Genomic DNA, 15,028 nt, shown 5'->3' with positions numbered 1-15,028 from the left:
ATGACTAAAGATAGCAGCGGGGTAGAGAATTGAGAGTATGTAAGTCTCTTGATACTGATCAGAAGACATTGGGGAGAAGAGGAAGGCAGCACCTCCATACAACACAAAGCGAAACTTTTCCCTTTAAGATTTGTGGATCAAACAGCAAGGGAGGGTTTGTACCACCAGCTTGGTGACTCCCAACATCAATTATCAGCTCTAATTGCAAACAAAGGCTGAGGTAAGTAACAGACTAAAAAGCCACTTTATAAATAGATTTTTTCTACATCAGTTGCTGCTTCAGTTCAACTATGAGCAAGTCTTTTACTCTTTCAGTTTACCTGCACCTGGTAAAATGCTGTTAAATGTTTCAGCTTTGATGAATGTTAATCTAGTTGAAAGCGTTCCGAGCAGCTCTATCATCTCCCTTTTTAACTCTCATAACAGGAATTGGAGGCATAAATTATGGTCAGAAAGAGGATCAGAGCTGACCCAGGATTAAAGAGAACTCCTAGGTCAGAACTCACTCCAAGAGAGGGGGCTGTAACTCATAAATGGGTTAAATTAAGGCTTACGGAAAAAATTAAACTACAGGCCAGGGTTTTGTTCATAACCATGGTTTTATTTTGTTCCAGGTATGTGTTGTTGTTGATTGAATTATGATGTCTGGAGCTTTAGGTCTTCCTCTGACCAAAGAAGATTGATATGGAAACACTCCACCTGACTTGTTTGCTCACACACTGTTCTCTCTCTCTCTCCCCTGTTCTCAGCAGCTGAAAGTCTGTAAGGCTCAGAGAGAGAAACTGTAAGAGTTGCACCTTATTCCGAGATGGGTAAAAATACAGTGAACAAAGGTCCTGGGCTGCAGAGGGCTTCAAATATACAGACAGATATAAAATCTCTTCTTTAGATTTTAACTGATTGGCTTCTTTTTCATCTGGTATCCCAAATATACCATTAGGACTGGTCTCCTGCTGTTTCCATTTTTCTACTCCTCCCCATTCCCCAATAGAAATAACAGCATAAAAAAGGGTTCATGTTCTTAAAACATTTTAAAAAACCCAAAAACCCTAATCTTTTTATATTAAACCCTGTTCCCTTCTCCCTCACAAACCAACTTGGAGTTGGTAATTCTGCAGTATGGACTTGATGCAACCGGGTAAAGCAAGAATTTTTAGTGGGTGAAGAACTGCTTATAACTTTTTGCATTTGGTGCAAGGATGTGGTCTGGATTTCCACTGACTTAAATGCTACAAATGAAGCAAGTTATTTGTTGGTGGTGGCACCAGCTGGAGCATTAAGAAAAACCTAATGATCCTGGAGTAGGTTGTGGACACATGGAAAGCTTCTTGGCTCAATATTTACAACGATGGTTTAAATCATGGTTTGTGAAATTTATTTCCCAAAGAGCCTATGGCTGAAAAACAAACTAAAAATCCCTTCATCTATACCCCAATTTCTTTCCAAGCGTTTTGTTAGAAATCTTGATTCTCCAATTTATCTTAGCACCACTCATTAAAAGCAGAGCAGGGAACAATGATTTTGTTTTCTTAAGAAAAAAAAGAAGCAGCTGCTGCTGTTTATGGAGACCGGCGCTCTTTTTTCATGAGTAAATGACACTGGATGGTGCGGATTCGACTCTTTGCTGGTGCAAACTCAGGCTGGAGTTTTAAAGTTGATTCATACCATCTCATGGCCTTTTCAAACTCCTCCTGTAAAGAAGGAAGATTGAAAATGTCAATGTTTCAAACAGCAAGCGCCACAACAGCCTATTCACTTCCTGTCCTAAAGGATCGCACGGTGCTGCGGTGGGTCATTAAATGTGTGGTATTCTATCCCGGAAGCAGTTAAGTGATGTCTGCATTTTCTTCACTCACCTCTCAGCGATGGCTTAAGGTCCAGTCCTGTGGAGTTATGAGTGATAATTACATCAGTGAGAGTTGAGCTTGCTCAGCACCTCCCAGGTTATGACCTTTGGGGGTACCTCTACATCAGTGTTCCCTGTAAGCTGAGCAGTTGGGCGGCCACCTAGGAGAGATTCAAATGCAGCCCAGCTGATTAGCAGAGTGCCCACAGATGGCAGCATGTGTTTCTACTAGTGGCGCACATCTGCACATACTTCAGTGCACGTAACTCAATTTATTCTACAAATGGATGGAAAAAAATTAAGAGGGAACATTGATCAACACTAGAATAAAGGTCCATGATAGGGCCATAGCTGGCCTGGGTCAGCTGACTTGGGCTTGCAAGGCTTGGGCTGCAGGGCTAAATATTGCTAGATAACCATTCAGGCTCAGACTTAAGCTTGGGCTCTGGGACCCCCCTCTTCACAGGGTCCCAGAGCCTAAATATCTTTAGAACAATGTAAGTCTTGCAGACTGAGCCCACTAACCTGGCCAACCAGGGGCGTTTAATCACCACGCAGAAAAGCACTTGATCAGTGTTTGTAAAGCACTTTGCCTGGTACCGTAGCTTATTTTTCAATCTCAGATTTTTTTTAAGCATATATTACATAGTGAATTGAAAGGTCGTGTGGTGTTTCTCAAGCAGGGGTATGTATACGCGTAAGGGTATATCAGGGTCTCCTGAGGGTACATCAACTGATCTAGATACTCGCCTAATTTTACAACAAGCTATATAAAAACACTAGGGGCTTGTCTACACTAGCTCCCTACTTCGAAGGGAGCATGGTAAGTGGGGTGATGAGAGTTCATTAATGAAGTGCTGCGGTGCAGATGCAGCACAAGCAAATTCCCCCCCTGTGGCAACTTAGAAGCGTCAAACTTTGAAGTGCCGCTTGCATCTAGCTGCGGCTCACCCGCTGGTCGTTCAAGATGCCTGGGCAACTTCGAAGTCCCTTTACTCCCTTTACTTTGAAGTTGCCGTGGGGGGGGAGGGAGGGGGGGGAACTTCCTTAATGAAGTGCTGCATAAGCACTGCAGCATTTCATTAACAAACTGCCAGCACCCTACTTACCATGCTCCTTTTGACGTAGGGAGCTAGTGCAGACAAGCCCTAGTAAAGTCAGTACAACGTAAAAGTTCGATCAGACAATGACTTATTTCTATTGCTTCATACACCTCATGCTGAAATGTCAGTACAATATTTCTATTCCAAGTCATTTATTTGACAAGATGGTGGAAAGTCTGCAAATTTTCAGTAGTAGCCTTCTGTGATGTTTTTGTAAGTATTTTTCAATGAGGTGTAACAAATCTGACTCCTGCAAAGGGTACAGTAATCTTGGAAGGGTTAAATGGTGCTTGTTTCAAGACCTCAGATTACCTCAGGACCATGTTTCTCAACCAGTGGTACATGTACCTTTAGCAAGAGAAGTCTGGGGGTGTTTTTTTTTGAAAAAGGGGTATTTCATTTAAAAAATAGGTCGAGAACCATCAGTCTAGGTCCTAGAGTAGGAGATTTAGAATTAAGACTCCTGAGTTCTTGCTCTGCCAGTGACTCAACAAGTGGATTGCTGAAGTCGTACCCGCTCTGTACCTATGTTTCCTTTTATACAATGCACATACCCATAATACTCACCTCCCAGTGAGGTTATGAAGCTTAATTAAATGTGTATGTGAAGCTTTCTGAAATTTTTGATTAAGAATGCTGCCAGGTATTTATAATAGTTACACAGACCAATAAAGTATAGTTTGTCTATGATTCATGCAAGAAGGGGCATTTGTTGTGGAATCACATGTAAGAGCCTCAAACTAGTTTTTTATGGGAAAAGTGAGAAATGAACAAGTAACATCCCACTTTCCCCAAAGTATCCCATGACCGATTTTTTGAATTTTCTGCCATTATGTACAGTGCCATTAGTACCAAATAAGGATACTTTCATAGTAATTTGGTTTTACTCTGTCATCCCCTTTTTAAAATTTTTCACATAATTCTACAGTTTCCTATAAGAATTTACCAGAATTTTCTCTACTTGCCAGATGGAGAATTTACATACAAATTACATGAACTATTTGCTAGTTAAATCTAGTGAAGGTCAGTATTTTAATAACATATTTGTAGCAAATGACATTTTTGATACTTAACTTACTTGGTCAGATTCTGCCCTCAGAAACAGTGAAGTAATTACATTCTCCTCTTGGAACTAGTCTGCTTTGCATATATGTAACTTGACCTAGAAGGGGAATTTGTCTCCATGCTGCAGGCCCCAGGCACTTCCTGAACTGGTTTAAAAAAGGCATATCCTGAGTTTGGGCCATCTCCAGTAGAACAAGCTCTGTCCTGCCTCTTCTCTCCCCATCTTCCCCAAGAATCCCTAATATGGTGGGCAATGAGGGGGTGCATTTTGGAGACAGGGAAAGGATACATTGAAGATGGAAAAAGGCATGTTGATATGTATTTTCAGAAGGTTAACTTTGAAGGGACACCAGTAGGTCAACTTCACTTGTGTCTGACATGTTTTGCATACTGTTATCTGAAGTGACAACTCAGCTTACTGTAACAAAGGGGTAGGGGAAAACATATTTTGTTATCCACTGTGCATTTGGAAGCACTGTATGAAGTAAGTTCCACAGTATATCTAATTACTTATATATTTCAGTCTCACCATAGTATTTGACCACTTGGTCCGCTGTTAATTGTGTGGGCCTTTCATACAGCAAGAAAGAGAAGTTACTCACCTGTGTAGTAATGATGGTTCTTCGAGATGTGTCCCCGTGGGTGCTCCACAGTAGGTGTTGGGCTCGCCCCGGTGCCGCAGCTCGTAAAATCTTCAGCAGTCTCCGTTGGGTTGCGCATGCGCCGATGCGCGTCAGCTCTTCGCGTGCTTACGGTCATGTGCGCGATCCGGTCCCCGCCAGTTCTTGATCAACCGCTCCGGACACCCCTGAAAACACACAAACAGAGCTCCGAAGTGGGGAGGAACGGGTGGGTAGTGGAGCACCCACGGGGACACATCTCGAAGAACCATCGTTACTACACAGGTGAGTAACTTCTCTTTCTTCTTCGAGTGGTCCCCGTAGGTGCTCCACAGCAGGTGACTACCCAGCAGTAACCCCCCCCCCCCCCCCCCCCCCGAAAAAGGAGGTGGGTACCCGATTTATGCGCAGGTTGCCCGTGAAAGGACTGCTGTCGACAGGCGTGTATCCTCATCACGCATCCTGTACATGGCGTAGTGCTTGGCGAAGGTGTCATAGGAAGACCACGTCGCCGCTCTGCAGATATCTCTCAGCGCGATGCCTTTGAAGAAGGCCGTTGATGCAGCCATCGCCCTAGCAGAGTGGGCTCTTGGCAGAACTGGCAGAGGAGTCTTGCAAATCTCGTAACACAGTCTTATGCAAGACACAATGTGATTTGAAATCCTCTGTGAAGACAGCGCTTCTCCTTTTGACCTGGATACAATGGACACCAGTAGTCTGTCCGTTTTCCGGAAAGGTTTAGTTCTATCGATGTAGAAGGCCAGTGCCATTCTTTCGTCAAGTAAATGCAACCGTGCCTCTTCATTTGAGTTGTGAGGCTCAGGATAGAACGAGGGCAGCACTATTGGTTCGTTGATATGAAAGCCTGAAGAGACCTTCGGAACGAAGGCTGGGTGTAATTGTAAGACCACCGCTTCTTTTGAGAAGATCGTGCAGGGTGGTGTGGACATTATGGCCGCGAGCTCACTCACTCTGTGAGCTGATGTGATTGCCAGGCGGAAAGTCATTTTAATAGTAAGTAGTCGGAGGGGGACCATAGCCAATGGTTCAAAGGGCGGTCCCGAGAGGGTGTGTAGAACTAGGTCTAAACTCCATGACGGCGGTATTGGTTTCCGAGGGGGGTACAGATTCACCAACCCCTTTAGGAAACGCGAGATAACAGGATGGGCAAATGTGGTTGATCCATCCTCTTCATGTCGAAACGCTGATATAGCCGCCAGATGCACCTTTATAGAGGATAGGGAAAGTCCGTTTTGTTTGAGTTGTAGCAAATAATCCAGAATCGTAGGTATGGTGGCCTCCTGGGGTATTAGTTGCCTGAAGGAACACCATTCGGAAAAACGCAACCATTTGTGCTGATAAGTCTTTCTGGTGGAAGTTCTCCGACTACGTTCAAGGACTTGTTGTACTCCCTCTGAGCATGTAGTCTCTAAGGCGCTTAGCCATGGATTAGCCATGCTTGTAGCCGAAGTCTCTTCGGGTGCGGGTGCAGTATTGACCCCCGAGCCTGAGTGAGAATGTCCGGTACTGTTGGTAGGGGAAATGGCCGATGTTGAGCCATGCACAAGAGCAATGGGAACCACTGTTGCCGGTCCCAGGTTGGGACTATGAGTATCATGCGTGCTTTCTCCCTTCTGGCCTTCTCCAAGACCTTGTGTATAAGTGTCGTGGGAGGGAACGCATAAAGTAGAGGGCCCTTCCATGGGATCATGAAGGCGTCCCCCAAAGACTCCTGTCCCATGCCCGCTCTGGAGCAGTATTGGGGACATTTCTTGTTTTCTCGGGTGGCGAACAAGTCGATTTGGGGAAAACCCCATCTGCGGAACACCTGGTGAAGTAGGTCTGAACGGATCTGCCACTCGTGAGTGGGCGCAAAGTGTCTGCTGAGTTGGTCCGCCTTGACGTTGTGGACCCCCGGTAGGTATGAAGCCTTTATGATTATATTGTTGGCGATGCACCAGTTCCAGAGTCGGACTGCCTCCGCACAAAGCGTATGAGACCTGGCTCCCCCATGTCGGTTTATATAAAACATGGTGGTGGTGTTGTTGGTATTCACGCCGACTGTTTTTCCGTGCAGATAATTGTGAAAATGCCTGCACGCATTGAACACTGCCCTGAGCTCTAATATGCTTATGTGCAGTGTCTTCTCTGCGGGGGACCATAATCCTTGAGTGGTTTTGTTGTCCATGTGAGCCCCCCATCCCATATGGGAGGCATCTGTTGTAATGAACACAGTAATTTGCGGTTGGCGGAAGGGCACCCCTGTTAGGAGATTCTTGGGGTTTCCCCACCATGTTAGCGAGCTTCGTGCCTCTGTTGTAAGTGACACCCTCTTGTGGACAGTGTGGACTGAGGGTTTGTATACAGTTGCCAACCAATGCTGCAATCCTCACATATGCAGCCTGGCGTTTTGCACCACAAACGTCGTGGTTGCCATATGCCCCAACAGTTGTAAGCACGTGAGAACTGGAACAGTGGGGCTGTACGTTAGTAGTTGTATGAGAGATTCGATGGCACGAAAACGAGCCTCGGGTAAATACACCCTTGACGTGACAGTCTATCCGAGCCCCAATAAACTCTATATTTTGCGTGGGGTCGGTCTTTGACTTTGAGAAATTGATGATGAGGCCCAGTGAGGTAAATGTTTTTGTGGTGATGTGTATCATCCGTGATACCTCCGCCCGGGAAGTTCCCTTTAGTAGGCAATCGTCCAGATACGGGAAAATGAAAACTCCCTGCCTGTGTAGGTATGCTGACACCACCACTAAGGTCTTCGTGAAGACTCTGGGCGCTGAAGAGAGTCCGAATGGGAGGACTCTGTACTGGAAATGATCTGTGCCCACAAGGAACCGGAGGAAACGCCTGTGGGCTGGATGAATTGAGATACGAAAATACGCATCCTGTAAGTCGAGGGCTGCAAACCAATCACCATAGTCTAGTGCCATGATTATTGAAGCCATCGTAGTCATTTTGAAGCGCTGTTTGCGTAGGTACTGGTTCAGTGCGCGTAGATCCAAAATGGGTCTCCACCCTCCTGTCTTCTTTTCCATCAGGAAATACCTGGAGTAGAACTCTTTGCCTTGAAATTGTTCCGGTACTCTCTCCACCGCTCCTATGAATAGGAGGTGGTCCACCTCCCGCCTTAATTCCGGTAGGTGAGAGGGGTCTCTGAGAAGGGGTGCGGTGGGAGGATTTGGTGGAGGTAAAGACTGGAAGGGGATCATGTATCCTGTGTTTACAATCTCCAATGCCCACTTGTCCGATGTGATGCTTTTCCATTGTGGGTAAAATGGCTTGAGTCGGTGATGGAACATGTACTGAGATTGGCACTGAGGTACAGTCTTGGCTTCCATACCTTTCGCAGGGACAAAGTACTTTTTGTCCGCTCTTTTGTTGGTAGGAGGAGCGGATGCTGGAGTCTGCCATATATTAGTGGCTGCCTCCATGATTGCATCGTCCAGAGGAATAGCAATTTTAGAAGAAGATGGAGGCCTGAGGTTTTTAAGGAGTCTGTGGTGTTTCTCCTGCACCTCCGCCACTTGAATATCTTGGGATTGAGCTACTCGTTTGAACAGCTCCTGGAACTGTTTCAGCTCATCTGGAGGAGAAATGTCTCCAGGGACCACGGCCTCGTCTGGCGAGGATGAGGAGGCATCACGATGGTATCTCTCCTCCAATTCCTCTGGATCCTGGCTGTATTGATGTGATTGCCTTTGTGGAATTTCGAGGTGGGGTTCAATGTCTTTAGACCCAGCCTCTGATTGGGGAACTCGTGGTGTTCCCCCTGGTGGAAGCAGAACACTGTGGCATTGAGGGGTGGTCGACGGGGATCCATAGTGAGACGTCGACCTCCTATGCTGACGCCCCGCATAATGATGGCGGTCGTAGCAACAGGGACAGGGGCCCAGCGATGGAGACCTGGACCATGACCCAAGGATGTAAGGGTGGTGCCTGGAATGTCGAGACCTCTGAGAGGATACCGACGTACGAGGAGAGCCTCTGTGAGAAGACTCATAGGGATCTCTGCTAGATGATGGAGGAAAGCGTGCAGACCCCTGGGATGGACTCCGAAGAAAAAGAGAAGGACGTCTGTGGCAGGCTGAAGGTGTTGCTGCCCGTTGAATCTCTGGTGGTGATCATGGTGACAGAGGCAGCGCAATTACCTCAGGAGAGGGGCTGCGGTGCCTGGTCTTCGTTTTAGCCTTTACCCTCTCGGGTGGTCTTGTCGGTGAACTTGGTACCGAAGCAGCTGTCATGCTGATTGCCACTGCTCCCGGTGCCGTTGTTGCTGGTGCCGTCGTCCTCAGTGCCGTCGATCCCGGTGCCTCTGGGGAAGTCTCGATCGGTGCCGCAGTAGCCGGCGCCGGACTGACTAGTGCCCGCACGGCTCTCAGTGCCGTCTCCCCGGTAGCTGCAGGGCCTTGAGTGGTTGCATGCGCCGCGGCTTTACCAGTTGAGGAAGCCAGCGTGCGCGGGCCCTTTGTTACACTCGTCCCGCTCCCAACAGTAAGGGGCAGGGATCGAGTAGGCGAGGCTCTTCTTTTCTTCTGCGCAGAGGAGGTCAAAGAGGCAGCCTTCCTCTTGTGCGGTCCTGAAGAGCCCTCCGTATGCGGTGCCTTCAATGAGGCAGGCTGAAGTGCTTTGTCAACTAACAGCATCTTCAGCCTCATTTCTCTATCTTTTCTAGCTCTATTAGTCAACTTGGAACAATGGGAGCACTTCTGGGGAACGTGCGTCTCCCCAAGGCACCGTATGCATCTGCTATGGCCATCCGAAGCAGGCATGGCCTCCCGGCAAGATTCACACTTCTTAAAGCTGGGGGATGGCATTGTTAAAACTTAACTCTGAGTCCTTAGGTGCTAATAGCACACTTAACAGTCTGTTAGGTGATGTTAATAACCGTTGGCCTTTGAAGGCTGACAAACAAAAACAGCGGGCCCGCCCGGAGGCGGCCGCTGCGGTTTTAAGATAGTCTTTAGCTTTTAACAACTTTTAACAGAGTAACTAACTATAATAACTATAGAACTGCTAACTATGAACTGTTAAAAACTATTAACACGAGAAAAAAATAAGATTTATCTGTCTCAGGCATCGGAGCTGGAGAGGATTCCGTCTGCAGCCATTAGCGGTTGAGAAGGAACTGGCGGGGACCGGATTGCGCACGTGACCGTAAGCGCGCAAAGAGCCAACGCGCATCGGTGCATGCACGACCCGACGGAGACTGCTGAAGATTTTCCGAGCTGTGGCACCAGGGCGAGCCCGACACCTACTGTGGAGCACCCACGGGGACCACTCGAAGAAGAAAGAAGAGTTAAAACATTTTTAAAAATTAAGAATATATGACTAGGTCCTGAAGAATTGATAGGGACACTCCGAGGCCACTGCAGTACCTGAAAACACTGCAGATTCCTTCACTGATACTAACTAGATTTCAAGTCTATGACACCCCTTTTACCACCTTGATTTCTTGGCATAAGAAATGATGGAATGATTGTAGTACAGCCCTGCCCACAGCAGCGCCCTCCCTAGGATGCTGCATAATAGAGTAATGGGCTGAAAACTGTGTGAATGGAAGACCAGGTGGCAGCCCTACAGATTTCCTGAATAGGGAAAGGTGCTAGGAATGCTGTGGAAGAGGCCTGCACTCGTATAGGAGTGAGCCCCGATTGGAGAAGGGGGAACTCCTGCTAGCTCGTAGCATTCCTTAATACAAACTACTATCCAGGAAGAAATCCTCTGGGACGAAACTGGGAGGCCTTTCATCCTGTCCATCACAGCCATGAAGAGCTGCCGTGACCTTCTGAACAGCTTGGTTCAGTCAATGTAAAATGCCAAAGCTCTATGGACATCTAGGGTATATAAACTCTGCTCCCTCGGGGTAGCATGAGGCTTAGTGTAAAAAACAGGTAATGAAATATCCTGATTGACACTGAAAGAAGGGACCACCTTTGGCAGGAAGGACAGATGGGATCTCATTCTAACCCTGTCCTTGTGGAACACCATATAGGGTAGGTCCACTGTAATGGCCCTCAACTCAGACACTCTTCTGGCCAAAGTGATGGGCACCAAAAAGGCTGTTTTGGAACTTAGAAACAGCAGAGAGCAGGAAGCAAGGGGGTTGAGAGGAGGTCCCATAAACTTGGCCAAAATCAAACTAACATCCCAGGAAGGTAAGGGCTCCTGCACGGGTAGTCAAACCCTCCCCAAGTTCTTCATGAATCTCTTGACCACAGGGTCTGGGAACATCAACGGAAGGCCCAGAGCAGGATGAAAGGCAGAAGTAGCTGCTAGGTGTACTTTAACAGAGGACAGACACAGCCCCGACTGGCTTAGGTGCCACAGAAATCGAGGGAATTATGGTCTGCAAAGGAGATAACCCCTTCTGGGATGCCTTTTCCCACTTCGCCAAGTAAGTGGCCCTCATGGAAGGTTTTGTACTATTTAAAAGCACCTCCCTCACCAGGTCTGAGCTGCAAAGTTTCATGGCACTCAATCACGAAGCTTTCATGATGTGAGGAATCAGAGGGGTAGCCAAGTTAGTCTGTATCTTCAAAAACAACAAGAAGTCCTGTTGTACCCTACAAACCAACACATATTTTGGAGCATAAGCTTTTGTGGGCAAAGTCCCGCTTCGTCAGATGCATGAGTGGGGGGTTCCAGAGGAGGGTTTAAAGAGGGAGTCTCAGTCAAGAGGAGCGCCAGAGCTGACAAGGTCTGTTCAGTCACGGAGGATGTGGCCCATTATCAGTAGCTAATGTGGAGGTGTGAACACCAAGAGCAGAGAAACTGCTTTTGTAATTGGCCAACCACTCCCAGTCTCTGTTCAATCCTTGGTTTACAGTGTCAAATTTGCAAATGAATTGCAGCTCTGCAGTTTCTCTTCAGAGTTTGTTTATGAAGCTTTTTTTGTTGTAGGACTGCTACTTTTAAATCTGTTACTGAGTGTCCAGGGAAACTGAAGTATTCTCCCATAGGTTTTTGTATGTTACCATTCCTGATGTCTGATTTGTGTCCATTTATTCTTTTATGTAGAGACTGTCCAGTTTAGCCAAAGTAAATTGCAGTGGGACATTGCTGGCATATGATGGCATATATTATATTAGTAGATGTACCGGTGAAAGAGCTCCTGATGGTGTGGCTGATGTGGTTAGGTCCTGTGATGCTACCGCTGGTGTAGATATGTGAGCAAAGTTGGCACCAAGGTTTGTTGCAGGGATTGCTTCCCTGTTTAGAGTTACCGTGGTGCGGTCTATAATTGCTGGTGAGAATTTGTTTAAGGTTGGCAGGCTGTCTGTAGGCGAGCACTGGCCTGCCTCCCAAGGTCAGAGAGGAAGGATCATTGTCCAGGATGGGTTGTAGATCACTGATGATGTGCTGGAGAGGTATTAGCTGGGGGCTGTATATGATGGCCCATGGTGTTCTCTTGTTTGCCTTGCTGGGCCTGTCTTGTAGCAGGTGGCTTCTGGGTACATATCTGGCTCTGTCAGTCTGTTTCTTCACTTCCTTAGGTAGGTATTGTGAGGTGAAGGGACAAGAGGTTGGGATGCTGAAGCCGCCCTCCTCCTGTGTCAACAGGTCGGGACGTAATGGAAACGTTATCAGATTGCACACTGACAGGTCCAACAGAACTGAGAACAAGTGCTCTCTGATCCAAGATTACTGAAGCCCAGTCCGCTTGGATTTTGAGGAGGATGCTGTGGATGAGGGGAATGCACAGAGCAGAGGTCCTGTCCAGGACATGTAGAATGAGCCTGCCCAGGATCTGGGACTCCAGGACCAGTAAGAACAAAATGTTTGGCACATCAAACTGAAGCGTGTGGCAAATAGGTCTACCTCGTGATAGCCCCAAGCTCAGAAAATTGATTGCAGCACATCTGGGTGAACGGACCACTTGTGGTTCATGAAGGTCTTGCTGAAGGTGGTCTGCTACGGTACTGTGGACCCCAGGTAAGTAACGCACCTGGAGGAGAATTCTGTGCTCAATGCAGAATTCCCATAGCCTGAGGGCTTCATGACAGGAGGGAGAGGGGTGTGCAACCCCCCGTCCGTTGATGATACGTGTTGCATGTGCTCTGACACTCAATGTCCTGCTAGGTTGTCCCGAACCACCTCACACACCAACCTGATCACCCTCAGCTCTCTCACATGGATGTGAAACTTGCGGTCTGAAACACCCCTAAGAGACTGAGTCCAGTGCTCCCCCACAAGTGCCCCCCAGCCTAAATATGACACATCGGTTACCAGGGACAGGGAAGGTTGGGGAGGCCTGAAAGGCACTCCTGCATGCACCGTCCTAACAACCAGCCTCCAATGCAGCATCCGCAAGACCTGCTGCATCAACGCACTAATTTGTCTACACTGTCCTGCACAGGTTGGTACGCAAAAGTGAGCCACAACTGCAGAGGCCATAGACAAAGTCTGGCGTGTTGCACCATGAATGTACAAGCTGCCATATGTCTCAGGAACTTCATGCAACACCTGGCCATCACAGTGGGGAATGTGATCATGTCGTTTATGATGCTGGCTATAGACCAAAACCTGGTCTCTGGCAGGGAAGCCCTGGTGAGCACTGAGCCCAGGAGAGGCCCCACAACCTCTATTCTTTGATTGCGGACAAGCGTCGACTTTGACTCATTTACCCGGAGGCAAAGACTGTCAAAGGTTTGGCGAATGAACCTTATGGGCCTGCAAGCTCCCCTTGACTACCCAGTTGTGCAGGTATGGGAACAACTGGATACCATGCCTGCAGAGGAAGAATGCAACCACTGTGAACTGACAACGTCCTCCATTCACTACAAACCTTAGGAACCTCCTGTGGGGAGAACAGATCGTGATGTGAAAATACACATCCTGTAAGTCGAGAGTAGCAAAACAGTCCGCCAGATCCAGCAATGGGATAATAAACCCCAGAGAGACCATGCAAAACCCAATCTTTTTTACAAAATTATTCAGGCCTTGCAAGGTTCCCCCTGAATTGTGGGAGAACCTCCTCTATCACGCCCTGGTCAAGGAGCGACAATCTCCTGCTTGAGATTCTCATGAGAGGGGCCCCTGAAGAGGGACTGGGAAGGAAGGTTGAAGGGGCAGGGGGTAAGAATTGAATTGGATAGCATATCTCCTTTCTACCATGCAAAGGGCCCACCAGTCTGATGTTACATGACACCAGGCATGGTATAAAGGAGATAGGTCGAACAAAAATACAGGGTGTGATGGATCAATAACAGGGAGTGGTGTGGCGCTCCCAACAGCGCCTTCAAAAGGTTCTAAATTTGGAGAGCGAGGAAGCTGTACTGTATAAGTATCTACTCATGAGGATTTGCTGATTAGCTACGTGCAGCTGTAGCCCTCCTGTTGAATAAACTTTCCTACCCTACTCTCACCTTTCAACCTTTGGGCAAGCATCTCAAACTCCTGTCTCTCCCTGTGGGTGGGTGCATCCATGACCAGTGAGTAGGGTGGTGGGGCGGATGAAGAGATGTTTGTGCTCCATAGAAGGGACAAAGTACCTCCTTTCCTTCTTCCTCATCATAGGCTGGGACAATGCCAGGATCTGCCACATGGTTTTAGCCATCTGGGGTATGGTCTGTATGAAAGGCAGTGCCACTCTAGTGGGACCAGTATCTACCAATGAGTCAGCCTTGTCTTTCTCCTCCTCTGCCTACACTCGTAATCCCTTGGCCACCCAGTGGAGCAGATCCTGGAGGGCTTGACAATCCTCTAGGACTGGGGAAGCAGAAGACTCCACGACTGCTTCACCCAGGGAAGAGGAGAAGGATGCACCAGCTTGCACTGGGCAGCCCACATCTATGACTCCCAACAGATCCGATGCAACCACCTTCCGATGAGAGGGGAACAGCTCTGATGCCTGCCTGTGCAATGCTAAGCCCAAAGAGGGCACTGTTACACCCCACATCATGAGAGGAGGGGCCACTGATGCCGACGTCACCAGGAACCCCCCAGGCCCAACAGGAGCCAGCATGGTCAGACCATGATGGAAGGAACCAAAAGAATAGGTGTCAAAACCACCAGAGCCAGCAATGGTAGTAAGGGCGCCAGTGCCTAAATGACCGATGATGCCAATGAAGATGGTTCTGTGAGAGACAGCTGTTCCATCCCAGCAAGGTGACTGTGTCAAACATGGGGGGTTGGGTGGGGGTGTGTGTGTGTGTGTGTGTGTGTGTGTGTGTGTGGCCGTCCGTCCCCGGTCTCCGAGGCCAGTGATTGAACCCAGGACAGGGTGCATGAACTGCCCCTGGCTTGTGTGGAATGCTCTTGGGGTCCAGAATGGCAACTGAGAGGCTGGCTGCCAGTTTGGTGGCCACTGTCCCAGCACAAAGCATTGACTCCATCTGGAAGAAGAATGAGCACTTGAGCTGGAGAAGTCGGAGTTGGAC

The 15,028-nt window shown here is 48.0% G+C and overlaps 1 protein-coding gene across 3 annotated transcripts in view; it reads right to left on the bottom strand.

Annotated features, from left to right (window-relative positions):
- Window positions 1-547: 547 nt before the first annotated feature.
- TTC17 (tetratricopeptide repeat domain 17) overlaps window positions 548-15,028 on the bottom strand; it is a 92,595-nt gene continuing 78,114 nt past the window's right edge. The window contains exon 25 of one of the 3 annotated variants that reach the window (XM_074997513.1): window positions 548-1,691. In XM_074997513.1, coding sequence (XP_074853614.1) covers window positions 1,560-1,691 — 132 coding nt within the window. In that variant the 3' untranslated portion in view covers window positions 548-1,559. Of the gene's footprint in view, window positions 1,692-9,344; window positions 9,450-15,028 lie in introns of those variants that run through there. The other 2 variants (XM_074997515.1, XM_074997514.1) reach the window with 2 other exon arrangements.

The sequence above is a fragment of the Carettochelys insculpta genome, chromosome 6, assembly GCF_033958435.1.
Source record: "Carettochelys insculpta isolate YL-2023 chromosome 6, ASM3395843v1, whole genome shotgun sequence".
Lineage (NCBI taxonomy): Eukaryota > Metazoa > Chordata > Testudines > Carettochelyidae > Carettochelys > Carettochelys insculpta.
Note: the sequence above shows the minus strand (reverse complement) of the source record. Positions and strands in the feature narration are given on the sequence as shown.